Source organism: Scleropages formosus, chromosome 3 (assembly GCF_900964775.1).
Source record: "Scleropages formosus chromosome 3, fSclFor1.1, whole genome shotgun sequence".
NCBI classification, from domain to species: Eukaryota; Metazoa; Chordata; class Actinopteri; order Osteoglossiformes; family Osteoglossidae; genus Scleropages; species Scleropages formosus.
The window spans coordinates 8,539,793-8,557,201 of record NC_041808.1 but is presented as its reverse complement, the minus strand read 5'-3'; the positions used below and the strand labels follow the sequence as shown (position 1 = coordinate 8,557,201).

The following is a 17,409-nucleotide window of genomic DNA, read 5'->3' as shown; positions in this document are numbered from 1 at the left end:
ACTGGACCATGGCTGAGTGACACCTATTAGCCCAAGGTCCTGACTGGGCGCCCATTGCTAGGGGAGGGGCCAAAGTCCACGCTACACTACAGGTAAATACAGTCCAAAGGAAGGTGGACCATACATCCACACATTTTTGACCCTGACATGAACTAAGCTGCTCACAGAGCTGTTGAAAAGATGTGTTTCTCTTACAATTCTCATGTTCCGCTACGACGTTTTCTTTCAGGTGAAGGTGTACTGCTACAGCACATACATGGAAGTTGGTTATCCAGAGGCGGAGTGGTCTTTAACCTGAAAAACACTGATCCGGTTAGGAGTAGAACAGCTGAGGATGCAAGCTGACTAGCTGGCCAGACATCATTCAACACCATGGTCACCCTGCTTTGGCCAGATTTCACCATATGTGCAAACACCCACACAAATATACACACGTACTGAAGACGCCACCTTCTAGAATGGCTCTAAGCACATTATATACAGAGACCAGTAATGAGCGTATAAGCAAAAGGCAAAACCCGAAGGACATGGGAGCGAAGGGTGTGCCTGCCGTTCAAACCCAACCCGAACTCTACACAATGGCGGTTGTTCCTGAGTTCCGATGCCTCGCTGAATTTTTGAGGGTCTGGGGGCACAATGAACATATTTCTGCATTTTTCACTTGGAACCTCTGTTTAGGAGAACTATGTTTGGCCGTTTCTGATCTCCAGCGGAGAGGGAGTGCATAAGGGTGGGGGGGGGGGGGGGGGGTCTGTCCTGGGACCTAGAAATCGTCCCACCGCTCATGTGCTCTACATGGTGCCCCAAGTCAGGGACTGCAGGAGCAAAGAAAGAGCAGAGCTGCACAAAGGAAGGACTGATGTGAGGTACAAACAGCTGGATGGGACTGAGGCATGTGAGGGGGATGGGGCACAACAGGCGTACTAGATGACGTGTGGGGGTCAAAGGTCGGGGAGGGTGTCCTTTCACCAGCCTACTGAACGTTGAGTTTGTCGGCTGGTGGTAGGAGGGTCTGGATTAGTTGGGTGTCACCACAGGGGCTGAAGCCCTCAATCAGGTTTTTGTTGCAGTCTCCTAGGCCACCCCCAGGTGAGAGCTTAGGATAGGCCACCTGGCCAGTGAGGTCCAGCAGGTCTTCCAGAGCCCGGGCGTTGCTCGTGCCGTTGTGCTGGACCTCGTTCACAGGCGAGAACTCTGGTATGGAGATAAGCTCCTCCTTGGAGGCGGGGCTATCAGGGACCAGATATAGCAGAGTTAGTCAGCAATCCCTACCTGGCTTACACTAAATACAGAAAAAACACACCTGGCAGACACTCACCTGACCTCCATAGACTGTGCCCCATTGGGAGTCTCCTGTGGCCTTCCGCCCTTCACGTCCAGTGCCTCCAGGTTGATGAGTGGGGGCATGGTGTTGGCCATAGTTGGAGGTAGGGAACTGGATTCTGTGGTCTTCATCACCATGCTTTCCAAAACCAGTTGCCCTGCTGGACCCTTCTCCTTCGGCTGTCCGTTTATTTCCTTCAGCTTCTCATCCATCCCCACCTTCACCCGATCAGGCGCCTGCTTTTCCACCTTGACCTTGACATCAGGTTGTCCATTCACCTGCTGGGTCATCAGCATATCTACACTCTTAGTGAGAGGAAGCTCCCCTGCAGAGCACCGAGAAACACAAATCAATCCAGCAGTGAAATGGATGCAGATACAAAGCTGTCTATTAAATAGGCTACAATTATTATTTATTTTTCCTAAAAGTACATAGTTCTTTGTACCTCCTGCTCTTATATTAATCTTAAAACGTTATTGGCAGAGACTGAAATGAGCTGACCTGCTAAGGTTTATTTAGCAAACCCACAAACCCATTTTGCTTTTAGTGCCGCAGTGTTCGTTAGAATGACCTCCAGCTTTTTTAAAAGTTGATAGGATTACAGGAGGTTCCTCCCGATGGTATCGGGAACAAGCGCTGACACTCGGAATCTGATCGTCTCAACGGAAGGGCTCCAGAAGCTCTCTGAATTTACCCAACCCTGTCCCGCTTGTCCTTGATGTGGCTGAGGCTGCACAGTGGAAAAGCACTGCAGGAAACCCTGCACTACCGGAGAGATTCCCACAGCCACCATGGGGGGGGGGGTCCCACTCGTGTGCCTCCTCTGTTCCTCGAGCCGTATACGATATGGTCTCTGTGTGCAAGCCCCAGATCTCCAGCCTTAGGTAGAGAAAATGGGTTCAATTAATCCTTGCGGTGGATATGTGTGAACCTTGGGCCGCTGGTGCCGGAGGCGAGACAGGCTGGACGAATTCTTCCTTCTGTTTCAATACAGGAGGAGATGAAATGAACAAACGATGCACGGCACAGATACACAACACGCATCTTAACACACAGCAGCAAAATGGAGAGCCTGCTTCGACTGTGAATTGCGTACCTTGGTGTCGGCATCAGCTTTCCTGGTTCTTTTCATGATCTCCTCGATCCTCTGGGGAAAGAGTAATTTCCATGTTGGCCATCAGGTCAGCACAAAGATACAACACACCTCATCTGTATACATAAACCTTGACAATTATTGCAGAGGTGATGTTATTTTACTTTAGAATGAACATCTTGTCTGGTGAAGCATTGCATTATACAGATACACCGTCTCCTCATGTTACAAAGTTTGGTGACAAGTTTTTGAAGGTATAAATATTTTCCAGTCTATTTTTAATAGCATTTTTTTCCACTTATCTGATTTCTAAAATTTTTGTCTCATCAAGTGTTGCCCCCTTTAATCCCCTTTGCTGAGAGATGGCAGTAAAGAACACCCAAACACGATAGGATTGTGGGACCGCTTTAATTCAACTCGCTTCCACAATGTCTGGAGCGTGGGTCTACTGAGTGTCAGTGATCAAAAACAAGATGAGCAACATTGCATATGTTTACAGGATGCATCAGTAAATAATTAACACTGCGCAGGACTTTGCGGAGATGATATTTTTCTTTGATGTTTTAAATCAATTTTATTTTTAAGAAAATTATTTTTTATTTTTAAATAAAATAATAATAAATCAAAATTTTCTTTCTCTATACACCTAAAATATAACACTTTTAAAAGCCTTATTATTTCTTATGTATGCAAGCTATAGCCAAGATTTTTAGAGAACTATCCTAATAAATGGAGGGATGTTTCTTGTATGGTAAAAGTCTTTCTCGAGTTCTGAAACAGTTAAACACAGAATTGTGGTCCCAACCGCGTTTGTGACTCGAGGAGTCGAAAGAGCGTAGTTTGCTGTTGAATCTTTAATGGTCGATCTCGTAGGTGAGTGTTGACTGCTGAGTGCGGTTTAAAAGTTGGCTGTGGTGGAAATCTGGCAATAATGTAAAGGTTGAGTGCTGTTATAACGGTGGATTAAGAGTGTAAAGTACTTTCTTCCTCTGCAGCCTCTCCTGCTCCTCCTGCAGTTTCAGCATCTCTCTCTCCTGTCGCTGACGCTCAGCCTGCATCCGAGCCTGTTGCTCTGCCTCCTCCCTCTGTCAGAAATACAACACACACACACAGAGACCAATGTTACACATCCAGGTGTTTTTTTTTACAACAGAACAGTGTAACATATACAAGCGTTTTGTGGCTGCTGTGCTCGCACCAAAGAGTGTAACCGTTGTTTAATACAGATACCACTTCAATTAGACATCTATGAAGAGCGTCGCAGTGACCTCTCGTTCCATCTGAGCCTGTAGTGCCCGCTCCTGGCGTTCTCTCCTCTGTCGTTCCTCATCCTCCTTCTTCCTGTTCACCTCCACTCGCTGCGCTTCCTCCTCCTGCCTCTTCCGCTGCTGTTCCACTTTCAGCCTGCAGGACAGCCGCATGCATTGCATGTTGTTAAGTGAACACACACACACACACACACACACACAGAGGAATGCATAAACACCTCTCCTCCTGCTCCTTCTGCTGACGGGCCTGGCGACGCCGTTCCGTCAACAGTCTCGATGCCTCCTCTGCATCTGTCGTCCCGGCAACAGACTTGGCCGTGTGCGTTACTGGGGACGGCTCTGAGAAAGAGAAGGTCATGCGGAGGCTCAGTCCGATGGGACACATCAGGGGGGGTCAGCGAGAGGACTGGCACCGCAGTGATCCTGAACACGTGACAGACACTGAGCCATTTGGTCACATGCATAAACAGGAGGAGGTGAATGGAGTGCTCACCTGGACTCCCACCCCCACTCAGCTCAGTAGGTGTACCCTTTGGAATTGAATTTTCCAGAGTCTCACTTGTACAGGTCTTCCTTTCTTGGGAGTCACTTTTTGAAGTGTCATTCTCCGAAGTCTTTCGCAGGTTCTTTTCCGAAGGTTCGGTCTTAGAAGCCTTCTCTTCTAGAGTTTCGGCCTTGAAAGGGTTCCTTTCTTGTGTGACAGTTTTAGAAGGACTCTTTTCCTGGATCTTGGTCTTCAAGAGGCTGTTTTCCTGCGAGTCCAATTTACAAGTCTTCTTTTCCAGAGTATCAGTCTTCAAAGGCTTCTTTTCTGAAGTCTCGGGCTTTAAGGAGGCCTTTTCAGTTTCTGGAGTCTCCATTTTAGAGGTCGTCTTCTCTGGAGTCTCCGCCTTAGACGGCTTCTTCTCTGGAGCGCCCGTTCCAAATGTCTTCTTTTCTGGAGTGCTGGCCTTTGGTGGTGTCTTGTCAGGTGACCCAGCCAAGGCGGCCTTCCTGTCCTGCAAGTTGTGGCCTCTTTCCTCCACCACCAACTCAGTAGAGTCGTGCTTCTTGTTGCCATTGGCAACAGGACTGGAGGAGCTGTGTTTCTGGGGTGAGCTGTGCTGCCTCACAGTGCACGGGGACTGGGTGCGGCTCTTTGCTATTGGCCTGGAGCCAAAGAAACATGCAGTGAGCACATCTGGGCAAATCCTAGCATCAGGCTTTGAGCATGCTAGCACATGTTTACCCTCAGAGGAAACACATGGAAGTGAGGACAGGTGCACAAGCGGATTGGAAGAGTGGACCTGACATTGGTGAGGAAGCCGTGAGGATCACAGGAGGGAGAAGGCTGTGCTCCTGGCCCAGGTGTGCACGCACTCCACTACCCACATGCAGGATGGCAAGATTCACCTGATTGTCGTGGGAGATGCTGAGCGCTTGTTCGCCATAGCCGGTGATTCTGGACGACGCAGGGGCGAGCTGGCGAGTGGAGAGGCCGTTTGCCTGTCTCTGCGGAGTTTCTGTGAACGCAATACAGGTGTCGTCATTAGTGTTACGACAACACAAATGACATTTAACACTGATGTGTATCACTGGGTGTAGTATTGTGCAGCACTCTTATCTATGCCTCCACCATGGATCACAACCTTGCCAAGACAGAACACTCCTGGGATTCCCGAGAGCCATGCTGTCTAGAGCCTTATGCTCTACGTGGGGGCAAATGGTCAATGAGTAGAAGGTGAGGGGCCACATGAAAAGTGATTCAAATAACTGTGAGAGTACAAAACGGTAATACTAGTACCTTGCCCTAGGATGAGGAAACTGGGACTCAATCTTGGAGCCACCTGGCAGTAGCGTTCCCTAATAAGCACAAGGGGACTGTGTAATACATGCAGCCTGGCTGGGCTGAGCCCTAAAAGACACTATGAAGCTGAGTTGTGGGCTCACCACCTACCAAATGAAGCGTGGTGGTTTTTTTGTAATGGCTGTTGGGTGAAAGGCTGAGGTGGAAGAGATCTAGACAATTTAGACCGACTCAATGGAGACCGTCTCTTGGAATGCGGAACTTTTCCAGTTAAAATGGAAAGTGAAAAGTAAAAATTTACAGACTAGATATTGCAATCTATCAGGCACGCCCACTGGAAGGAGGCCCCAGGGAAGACCCAGAACATGCTGGAGAGATTATATCTCCAGGCTGGTCTGAGAATGCTTAGGGATCTCCAGGAGAGTTTGGAGACTACCACCAAATAAAGGAATTATATTCTGTCTAGTATAGATAGCAGCCACCACGACCCTCATCAGGCCAAGTGGTTTAGAAAATGGATGGACAGATGGATGTATATCACTGGGTACAGCAATGAGTAGCTGTGTAGCACTGGATAATACTCTGCAGTCCTGTGTAAGGGTTCACACTAACCTTGGGGGTTTCAGGGGTCACAGTTGGTCCTCTGCCACGTTCCTCTGATGAGCCAGGAGATCCTGAACTGGCCTTCCGTCCAACACCACGAGCCAGCCGGCTTGGAGATCCCCTGTAGGGGGACCTGTGGGGGCTGGACGGCACTGTGCAGGTAAGAAGGAAACACTTCCATGTCAAAGGCCATAAGATGCAGTAGAAGTACAAAGGTTGAGAGCAAGAGGGAGATACAGCAAGAGGAGTTGGTTTGATACTTCTTTTCCACCAATCTGTGAGTTGCCCACACCATTCTGCACCACCAGGCTGCTTCTGAGGACGGCTCCCTCCACGGATATCGGCATCCTTACCAGTACAGACGTTAGTGCAAACACACACGAGCACAAATACAAACAAACACATCCTTTCTTTCAGATTTGTCCAAGACTGCACTTCCATTGAGGACTGAGCTCTTTGTAGCCATGACACATGTAAAAGTGCGGTTCTGTTTGTGCACCTGAGTTACCCTCACATAATGTACTCTCTGTGACTCTGCCCTGGTTACCTGTGTGGCGGGGACAGGACAGGTGAAGGTCAGCTGCACTATGACACCGGGCCATAGAGGAATGAGTGGGGGTGAGCAAACGATGGACCAGCAGGTTCTCCAGAGGGGTTAGGTGGCGGCGCTGGGCTAATGTCCAGGGTGGGGGATGAACAAACACAGGCAACATAAATAAAGACCATGAAAAACCAAAATAAACAGGGTGATTTAAAGAAATGAAGAGGTATTCATTTTTCATTTCACCAAATATCAGCAGAGGTCAGCGATGGTGTCAGCGATGGTGTCTAAGACAAAATGAGAGTCTCTGTACTCAATAGATGCTCAATAAATACTTCTGGATCCTTAGTCTGGTCAATGAATTGGAATACCCATTGATTCCTTCTTTTTTGGACCTAGAATCCCTCTGAATTCCTGCATTTTGCAGTTTTAATCTCTGACATGTAGGACAGTTAATGATGAAAAAAGACTGAAAAAAACTGCAATGACACAATGGGTGCTGTCAGGGATATACAGGGACAGGAATCTTCAGCAACACCAAAGAGCCTGGACAGCCTGCAGGGTTGTGTGTGTGTAAAGATGGATTTTTGTCTGATTGTCGCACAGTGAATCTGCAGCTCTGTGTGTGACTGTGGACTGAACATCCCATGGAGGTGAGCGTAGCTCTGAGGAGATGCTCCTGAAAGGAATAAAAGGGCACTCGGCAGCCCATGCAAACTATATAGAAATAAGGAAATGAGCACTGCTTACACACATACACACACAAACGCAGTGGAAAAGGGTAGTTAAATCTTTTTCAAATATGACCACAGTCCATTTGTCCACAGAACATACAGAGGTCCACAATAAAGAAACACGAAAGGAACAAAAATACACAGATACATTCACAAATATACACACCCCCTTTCACGCACGTTTCCACGCTCATTCGCACACACACTTGCCTCTCTCTGCAGTGTGGCCTACAGCCATGGAGGAGGATGAGAGGCGCTTGCTGATGAGCGGGTCCGAGGAAGGGGGCAGGTTCATGGTGGATGCTGACCGAGTGTCAGCTGCTGCAGAGAGATGCATGATGGGAAGATTATACCGGGGAAGGGGGGAGCAGAATGCAGGGGCCAGACAAAATTAACTTGAATCCACACACTCTGTGAGCACTATCATGGAGGGGCTTCCCTGCTCCTAGAGTTCCAGGATGGGTGAGATCTGATGCAACCCTGTGTTACAGTTTAAGTTTCTACTCAGAATAATACACACAGGTTACGACCCATTTTACCGCAACACGTTCGGGGTCACAACCATCCATAAGCGTGTCCGGTTCACTTCAGCAGAGTGGATCACGGCGATTAATTTTGTCTGATCAGACCAACGGGGAGCAAAGGGAAGTAAGGACAAGAACAGAGGGAGGAGCACAAAAGAGTAAAAACATGGTGATGATGGGACCTGGACAAACAATGAGGGAATGGAGGACTTGCTGATGAATAGTGTAGATGAAGCGGAGCCAAAAAACAGACGCACAGAGATACACACCGACCCACATCGTGTGTCATTAGTAAACGGTTACAGTAGCGCGTTGGTAGCTGGACCGTCAGTCAAAGCGCATGCAGATGAGGCACAGAGGTGTCTGGGGACAGAGGAGGAGATGCAGCGTCCACTCCCTGTCCATCCTCCGCTCGTCACCGGAGCACAGACACACATAGAGGGGCAGGCGTCCAGGCAGTACCGTTGCTGAATTCGGCGGTGGCGGGCGGGGGGGCGGCGAGGTCGTAGGGGAAGGCGGAGGCGGCGGACAGAGGGGGCGGGACATTCTCACAGTCACCTGGGCCGCAGGCGGGGCAGAGCAGAGCAGAGAGAGGAGAGCGTTACAAGCGGGACGAGGGGCCCCCGCTGCAGCCGAGGAATGAACGGCAGGGTTAGGGTGCCAATGCGCGAGGCTGCCACGCGGAGCGCTGTCCGTTCAAACAAGGCCATCGTCCAGCAGCCAGCGAGTGCAGATCTGAGATGAGCTGCAGCGAGCCGGTCTGCACGGCTGCCCGGACACCTCCACGGAATCTGGTCTTGCTTGCGGCATCTAAACCTTTGAAGGCACTCACTCTGCCAAGAAGAACTTACCTTTAACGTCCCATGTGCTCGCACACAAACACATGCACACACACTGCTTCTCTTATACGCAGCAATCGTACATTCCAGTGTCTCTTCATTCAAGCCATAGAGACACCGTGACCCTTCGACATGGGGGGGGGGAGAGTCTCTGGACTGTGTGAGGACAAGAGTGCGGTATGCGGACACATCAGACGTCACCTTACTGTTAGTACCATGTGACGAAAGGAAGAATTAAGTGTTTCAGTTGCAGAGTTGTGGTCCTTTGTTGACGGTACATTTTAGGTCTCGACCATCAGGCATCGAACCACCAGCTCTGGCCTGTTGCATTATGATGGATTTCAGAAACACTCATTTTAAACTTCTTTTTTTTCACCAGCTTCCTGCTTTCTGAGACGTGTGGCTATAGATAAGCAATGAACCAAAGCTGATTCTGACCACCAGGCTGCTGACCGCCAGGAACTACACAAGGACAGAGGATTTTTGAAACAGCACATACCCTACACCCCTCCCCTTTAGCCGGACTCACCATCGCGGGTCCCGCCAGGCCCAGCCCACGCCCAGCGCTTCTGTCTCTGCTCCAGCTGTAGGCTGCGTTCCAGGGACCTCCTCATGAGTGCCTCCAGTCGCTCCTGTTGCCAGAAAAGTTGGATCACAGTGGTGGTGTTAGCCATTCCACTAGAAGGAAGAGATAAGCCATTACTGACTCGTCCCTTCCAGGCTCTACCATGTCAATCATTGGAGCCTTGGAAATGATTGTACAACCCCATCCACACTCAGAGGCTTCAGCCACTTTTCTTTGTAGGCCTTCAGTAATTTCCTTGGAACATCACATTACACGAGTCGATGAATATCTTTTGCTTACATGACTTTTGCTGGCAAGGTATAAGCCGTTGAAAATTATATTGGACAGGGCTGGCCCAGATCGTGGCTGAAGGTATTCCAGCAGCTGACTCTATCTGCCCCCGAAATTCAGTCGATTAAAGATAGTTTTTTCACATCTACGGCTCCACACTTCATTATGTTACACAACAAAGAGTAAGAGGAGAGCTAGTAGCGTAGTGGTTAGCGCCACTACCTTTTGATCCAAAGGTTGCAGGTTCAATCCCCAGCTCTGGCTGTAGTACCCTTGAACAAGGTACTAACCCTAAAGCGCTCCAGTAAAATTACCCAATTATATAAATAGGTAAATGGTTATAAGCACGTAGTAATTGTGACCTTAATATTGTTAGTCACTCTGGGGAAAAGTGTCAGCTAGATAAATAAATGGAAAAATCATTAAAAAGGATACTACTGTCAATTTTTCTCTCTTGGGCTCTATTCATTTACTACCACAACTAACAGAAAAATCTGATCAAATTTAGTATCAAATGCTGGAAAAAAAACAAAAAAAATGAGAAAATACTTTTCCACAGCACTTTAAATCCTCTTGGTGTTTAAATAAGAGCTGTATTAATTGCGCATGTTCAGCGAGAGTGTTGAATAAGACGACGATGGGGAAAAGACAGAAGAGGTGCGGGAGATTTGCCGTTTACGTGACTCCAACCTTCTCTTCCTCAAGCCGCTGCCTCCTCTTCTCCTCCACCGCGGCCCTGCGGAGCTCCTCCTTCTGCCGCTGCTCCTCAAGGCGCCGCCAGCGCTCCTCCACCGTGCGTTCGTACTGCAGCTGGGCGCGCCTCTCCTTCTCACGGATCGCCTGCTCCCGTGCAGCTGCGTTTTGTCATTACGGGTGAGGCAGGCACCGTGAAAATACAGCGTATCATATATTCGGCGTCACGAATACATATGTACAGAGCTTCTACGCTTAGATCAGTCATCCGAAATCCAGAGTTACTACATGTTGGTTCATCACTTTATCTATTGAGTTATTTCAGTCATATTTACTTCTGCCTTCTCCTGCACCCTGGAGACATGGTAATTATGTTCAAAGAGTAATTTAACTTCTGTATGAAGGAAGCAAACGATAGATAGATAGATAGATAGATAGATAGATAGATAGATAGATAGATAGATAGATAGATAGATAGATAGAATCAGTCAAAGTCAATAAAGTAAATTCCATGATGAAAAGCAAGAGATGTCACATGTCCCATATCCTCCTTACCCAGGCTCCTCTCTCTCTCTTCGCGTCTCTCTTTCGCAAGGCGCATGCGGTCATCTGTCCTCAAGTATCCCTCCACATCTGAGAGAAAGGACGTGAGACTCCTATTAGAGCCATGTGAGCATCTCGTGGGTCTGTGCTCCATGCTGGCCTCCTTGACCCTTTGACATGGGGGGGACAGTCTCTGGACTGTGTGAGGACAACAGTGCAGTATGTGGAGTATGTTTACACTGTGGGTGGGACTTACATTGTTTACCTGCAGGGCTGCTGGGATTGGCTGGCAAGCGAACTGGGGAGGCATGGCCATTGCTGTGGAGCCTCTTGTCTGCAGCCACAGCTGGGGTGGCCTTGTCTGTTGAAAGAAAGTAAGAGGTGAAGAAAGGGTTACAATAACCCTCTTGGTGACACATCATGGTGGCCTGTGTGGATTGGGAGACATCCAGAGAAGGTTGTCTAGGAAGAGTCACAGAGAATGGAAACTGGGAGAGCCACCAAAAGAAGGTCATGCAGGGATGATTAAAATAGACCAAAGGCCCCGTTTGGCTCCGAACGCCTGGTCGGACACAAAACCTTCTCAATGATACGCCTTCCTGAAGAGAGCGCGATGTGTACTTGTGTCAAGAACATGGAACCTTTGTATAAACGAATATTGCCTTGAAAGATAAAGGTCTTCTGCTTAAACTGTAGAATTAAAATGTAAAGAATTGTATTCTTGGATGAGAAGCTGGATTTAAAACTTTCGGCTGTTGCTTACCTTTGCCTCCAGGGCTTGAGGGACTGGCCTGCAGACGAACTGGGGATGCGTGGCCATTCACCTGTGGTCTCTTTTCGGAGATGGTGGGAGGAGTCATGACTTCAACTGACAGGTGGAGAGAGAACTGTGAGGCACCTTTTTGGCATTATAGTATTCATTTTTCATTTTTATAGTATTTAAATTACCTCACGACTAACTCTGCGCAACTACTTCTCCAGGCTATGGTGACATCCCATCTGGACTACGCAACTGGTTATTGCCTACAAATGCATCAATAGAACTGCTCCCAACTATTCATAAGACTTGATCAACCGCTACACCCCAACCAGACCGCTTCACTCGTCTACTTCTGCTCGCTTGGTGGTCCTGCGCTCGAAAGGTAAAGCGCGGAGGTTCTCGGTTCTGGCTCCATTGTGGTGGAGTGACCTCCACCAGAACTGGTGAAACTGTCTGAAGGATCTGAAAACTCACCTTTTCCAGACTCACTTCACCCATGATCTCTCAAGCTCATGTATGTTGTAAACGTTCATGCACCGTAAATTTATGACCATGCCCAGATAACCCTTTACACAGCCGCTACTCCTGTATTGTATGTAAATGTGTACCTTATTTAAAAAAAAAAAAAAAAAATGTACGAAGGTGATCAGGATTAGTCTATTCCGAGTTTTATGCACCTACTCGAGCGATGAACATCGGTGCAAAATGTGGAAAGAAACAAACTAGGTTTACTTAAGAATCACGTCTGCAGCTATGTCTCATTCTCCTAATGTAATGCACACACTGTATTTTTGCTGAGATGTACGTCGCTTTGGAGAAAAGCGCCTGCTAAATAAATAAATATAAATGTAAGTTTTACACTTGTTTCCACATCAGTAAAGTTCTTGAAATGAAATCAGATTATCAGATGGCAGAGAAAGTGGGAGGAGGTTTAAGTTCACTGTTTAGCAGATACCTGTATTCCAGTCACTTACAGTTACATTTATTCATTTAGCAGACCCTACGCTGATACTGACATGCTTTCAGCAGACAAGATGTGTTGGTGCAGTGTAGGCAGTGCACCCTTTCAGAAATCCAAAGTGCTGAATGTGACACAAGCAGGAAAAAAACGGAGAGGACATACCTTAAGTGTACCTTCACCTTTAAATACCTTAGTTTTCAATGTTACATTTTACAGTTTTACACAATAATGATCTTAAATTGGATTTTATTCTGAAGAGAGGTGAGCAGTTCTATTCTCACAGAGCCTTAGTTATTGAGCCACAGAGCACAGAACCAGCGGAGGGGTGATCAAGTTCTTCATACATGCAATGGCGCACTGCGTTTCGCAGTGACAGAGTTATACCTTCATTTTTTCTGAATACACAAAAAGTTATATATTAAAATTTTCAAGTAATGCACATAACAGTGGTTACACACGCACACATTGTCTGAAACGCTTGCCCTATACAAAGTCGCGGGTGAGCCGGAGCCTAACCTGGCAACACAGGGCGTAAGGCTGGAGGGGGAGGGGACACACCCAGGACGGGACGCCAGTCCATTGCAAGGCACCCCAAGTGGGACTCGAACCCCAGCCCCACCGGAGAGCAGGACCCGGTCCAACCCATAACAGTGGTTACACCAAAAATAAAGAGTACACACTCCAGTAACACACCTATGAAAGCCAGGCTGGCAAAAATCTTTCCCCCACTTTGCAATGACAGTGTAAATATGTGTGTGTGTGTGTATATGTCTTCACGCAACGCGAACACTCTGCAAACATGCCCATGAAGTATCACTCGTGTGCCAATAAAATGCTCCGTTTGTGACAATCCTAGAGTGTCATTTTCCAAAGAGCTTCTTCCACGCATGCACGAGTAACTTTGCCGAGATTGGAAGCACAAACACAAGGCTAAGAAACGCCGACCATCAAGAACCCATTGCACCGTTAATGCTTAACAAAAAAACTCATTTGTCATCACACCCTGACAGTTGGGAGGCAGCAACCTGAGAGATGAAGTAAAGAACACTTAGCAATGGGGCGACACCCATCAGCCAGTCAGACGTGACCACACTGCTGTATAAAGGGCACAGAATGCAAGAACAGGTCATACATGTGCCACATGTTAACATACATGGATCTTTCAACATGATTCCTCTTTCCTTATCTCCACATATAATATCTATGATCTGCCCTCCAATCACAAATAGTATAGATAGATAGATAGATAGATAGATAGATAGATAGATAGATAGATAGATAGATAGATAGATAGATAGGGGATCAATGTGCCCCTGGAGTCAAGAAGCCACAGCACTTTACCCCAGTTTTGCTATGGTGCAATGAGCTACAATGCAGATACCCACATTATGCTGTAATTAAGGAGTTTTCACTTTGCTGTGAAAGACCAATGTTCTCAGGCCACTTTCAGGGTGAACTGCAGCTCAGGGGGGTTCGGTGAAGTAAAATGCAGGTCCACTCACAGTGCCGCTGTTCACCCCTTCTTACGTAGCAGCTATGGTGCAAAGCAATTATATTTTTAAAGTACAAGCTGAAGTGATCAGCTTACAGCGGAAGGCTTACAGCAGAAAATAAATATATGAAGGATTAGTCTAGAAAGCCATCATTTCTTCCCTGTTTTCGCCATATGATTTTGGTGATGGACCTTGCCTTTCAGACTCTGCCAAAAGTGATTAAATGCAATGAAGACAGCAGTAAAATTTATTTCTTGCCTTCCTTTACTTTAAGCCTTGGTATATCTTGCTCACACAGACGCAGACGCACATAGAGCCGTGAAGAGGAACTGCTCGAGGCTCCGTTTGAAGAGCTGCCCGGTGGACGCAGTAAATGGCCGTCTGGGTCAGTCTGGAACACACACTTTGATTCTCTGTGAGCTCGACTTTAACCTGCAGCTGTCGTTTGCTCCTCTGCATAACCACCCGGAATACACATTAACATTCGTCTGGGCGAAAAAGAGCCCCATTCCTCCGCTTGCCTTGCAAAGAGTTCTTCCCCATCCTCATTCCCTGCCCCACTGAAGCCATTATGCATCTCATCTCTGCCGTCCACCTTGGGGCGACTTACTCTAAAAATGGCAACAACTCTGAATGCAGTGGTAGCATTCGGCCTCTGGAAGAGGGCTCACACACACACAGACAGACACACACACACATTTTCAGAACCGCTTGTCCCATACGGGGTCACGGGGAACCGGAGCCTACCCGGTAACACAGGGCGTAAGGCCAGAGGGGGAGGGGACACACCCAGGACGGGACGCCAGTCCGTCGCAAGGCACCCCAAGCGGGACTCGAACCCCAGACCCACCGAAGAGCAGAACTGTGGTCCAACCCACTGCGCCACCGCACCCCCTCACAGACAGACAATCAACCTTATACACACACACACACACACACAAAACACACCTAGTCTACTCCACACACACACCAACTGCATCAGCCCCTTCTGTGCCATGTCAGTTCCACATGGGTGGTGATGGAGCATGAGCTGATGAAAAGCAGAAGGTGCTGGAGTTTGGACTAGAATGAGCGGGGGGGGTGCAGGAAGGTGGAACAGCCGCTCAGTGCCTTCATCAGCAGCAGCCTGCAGATCGATATGCATTAGGCAGATAGATGCTGCGCTGGCGTATAAATTCTGATCTTGTCACAGGATCTGAAACACTACTGTACCCTGGTCCAGTAGGGTCACTGTTTGAGTAGCACTCCTCTACCATGGTACTGTGGGGTCAGAGTTTATGTACAACTACTCTGCCGTGGTCCTTTAGGGTCACAGTGCCTATAGGACTGCTCTGTCCTGGTTGTCTACAGTCCCCGTTTGTGCAGAACTACTCTACCCTGGTTCTGTAGGGTCACAGTTTGTGTAGAACTACTCTACAACAGGGTAATGGTACTCCACCCTGGTGTGGGGGCATGGTGGTGCAGCAGGCTTAGCTGAGTCCTGCTCTCTGGTGGGTCTGGGGTTCGAGTCATGCTTGGGGTGCTTTGCGACGGACTGGTGTCCCATCCTGGGTGTGTCCCCTACCCCTCCAGCCTTGCGCCCTGTGTTGCCGGGTTAGGCTCCCACTTGGGACAAGGGGTTTCAGACAGTGTGTGTGTGTGTGTGTGTACTATACACTGGTCCAGCAGGGTCACAGTTTGTGTAGAACTTCTCTACATCAGTTCTTCACGGTCATGGTTAATCAAATTGGTGGCTATCATAAAGGCATTAGAATTCAGAGATTCTACTTTTCCAAACTGATTCAGGTGTAAGTTCTTCAACAGTTTCTCATTCCTGTCAACAGGGACCACATCCACATTCACACAGCTTAATTAAGTGATCCAGAACTGTGTTGAGAACCAGGTCAAGGGGAAAAAAGGGTTATAAAACAACGAGAGGAACGGCCCATGGTACATCATTAGATCAGATTTAAAAAGAGCTGACAAACCAGAAAGGGAAAAACAGCAGTCCACTTCAACTGTAAATATTATGTTGACATCTGATTTTGACGCTGGAAAATATATCCAAAAGTGGACGTGGACAAGCCCCACAACTCCAGCTTAGCCCAGTCTTTGTACCTCTTTATTCCAAGAACTCCCCCCACCCATGTCCTCCAGACCAGCACCTGGAGGTGTTCTTGTCCTTCACCCAGCCCGGAACCCAACCCCACCTCTATCACCTTCCATCCCTTCAGACAACCCATATCCTGAGATAAGCAAGGACACTGGCGCCATTGCAAAGCGAAAGGGAAGGGTTATGATTCATGTTTCAGTGACAGATATGAAAGAAGGCATTTTGAAAAGGAAGAGTAACTGACTGCAGAAGCCAAACTAAAATAGAGCCACCGGTCGCATCAGTCAGAAGGGTCCTTTCCCACGTAGGTGCGCACACACGCACCCATTTATATATTTCCTTCGTGATGCGGGGTGAGCAGGCCTCCTCGGAAACCTGCCATCAGGACATCACGTAAACAAAGGCATCAATGTGAAAAAACTGAAAAATGATCACGAGACGTTTTCATCTGTAGAGGTGACACTACCGCCCCCTACAAGAGATCTGGAACCTGGCGAGTTGTGATTATGATTAGTTTACTTACATCTGCCGTAATTACGATCTGAACATCAACAGCCTCTGGGTCAGTTTCCTGTGAAGGGCTATTATTAATCGTTAATAAAGAAAACACCTGGAGCTGATGAGCGTCATGATCGTCTCTCCATGACCATGCCCGTTCGTTCGCAATAAATCTTAACAAAATGTAAATCACGGTAAATGTCTGTCACCGAAAGCCCTTCAGGCTTCAATCATGGTCCTTGACGTTCCTCATCGCGCCGTGCCGTGGTCCTCCCCTACCTGCCCGGGGCTTGGCGGCCACTTCCACTGCGCATTCCGCCATGTTACTGATGATCGGTGTGGTCATCAGCGGTCATCGGAGCGGTCATCAGCGTTCATCAGTGGTGCTCCAAGTTAACAAACGCGGCACAGGCGCAATGTCAGCTCCCGAGCCGGTGAAAAACGAGCTCAGAGCTGGAGCGTCGCTCGCTGCATCATCAGCATCATCAGCAGCATCATCAGCACCAGCAGCGCGGTGGCGGCGGGATGGACGCGCTCGGAGCGGAGGCGTGGCGCCGTGGGCTGCCGTGCAGAATTGGAGCCCACGAGCAGCGATGTTCACAAAGGACTCGATAATATTCAGCGGAATATTTAGCACACAATAAACAGCGCCCCGAATCTGACAGACCAGGCGGAGGCTCGCTCTCATTGGCCAGGAGGGGCACGCGCTCCGATGCGGCTCGAGGCTGGGGCTGCGCTGCGGCGGCGCGCGCACCTCCCGCATTACATCACTGTGGAGACATTGTTTCCCACATCGTGTCA

General features: G+C 48.4%; 1 protein-coding gene across 5 annotated transcripts; it reads right to left on the bottom strand.

Annotated features, from left to right (window-relative positions):
- Positions 1 to 734: 734 nt before the first annotated feature.
- On the bottom strand, positions 735 to 17,341 carry LOC108923714 (MAP7 domain-containing protein 2-like). 5 transcript variants are annotated; one of them, XM_018734660.2, is made up of 18 exons: positions 16,888 to 17,341; positions 11,568 to 11,672; positions 11,061 to 11,165; positions 10,817 to 10,894; positions 10,259 to 10,422; positions 9,242 to 9,344; positions 8,336 to 8,431; positions 7,560 to 7,670; positions 6,084 to 6,226; positions 5,078 to 5,187; positions 4,179 to 4,834; positions 3,904 to 4,024; positions 3,686 to 3,821; positions 3,398 to 3,502; positions 2,421 to 2,471; positions 2,256 to 2,304; positions 1,319 to 1,649; positions 735 to 1,229 (listed from the first exon to the last, which is right to left on the bottom strand). In XM_018734660.2, the coding sequence occupies exons 1-18, from the start codon at positions 16,952 to 16,954 to the stop codon at positions 974 to 976; spliced, it is 2,787 nt and encodes a 928-aa protein (XP_018590176.2). In that variant the 5' UTR covers positions 16,955 to 17,341; the 3' UTR covers positions 735 to 973. The 5 variants fall into 5 exon arrangements, with proteins under 5 accessions (XP_018590176.2, XP_018590177.2, XP_018590179.2 ...); XM_018734661.2 differs by having other exon boundaries at positions 11,070 to 11,165; XM_018734663.2 differs by lacking the exon at positions 7,560 to 7,670.
- Positions 17,342 to 17,409: the final 68 nt, after the last annotated feature.

Excerpts from the sequence above, each read along its gene's own strand:
- LOC108923714 (XM_018734660.2), bottom strand. The coding sequence starts at position 16,954 with ATGACCACACCGATCATCAGTAACATGGCGGAATGCGCAGTGGAAGTG. Across the intron at positions 8,432-9,241 it reads GCCTGGCGGGACCCGCGATG|GTGACTGTGAGAATGTCCCG; the intron begins GTGAGTCCGGCT and ends CCTGCGGCCCAG. Across the intron at positions 3,503-3,685 it reads AGGCTCAGATGGAACGAGAG|AGGGAGGAGGCAGAGCAACA; the intron begins GTCACTGCGACG and ends TATTTCTGACAG.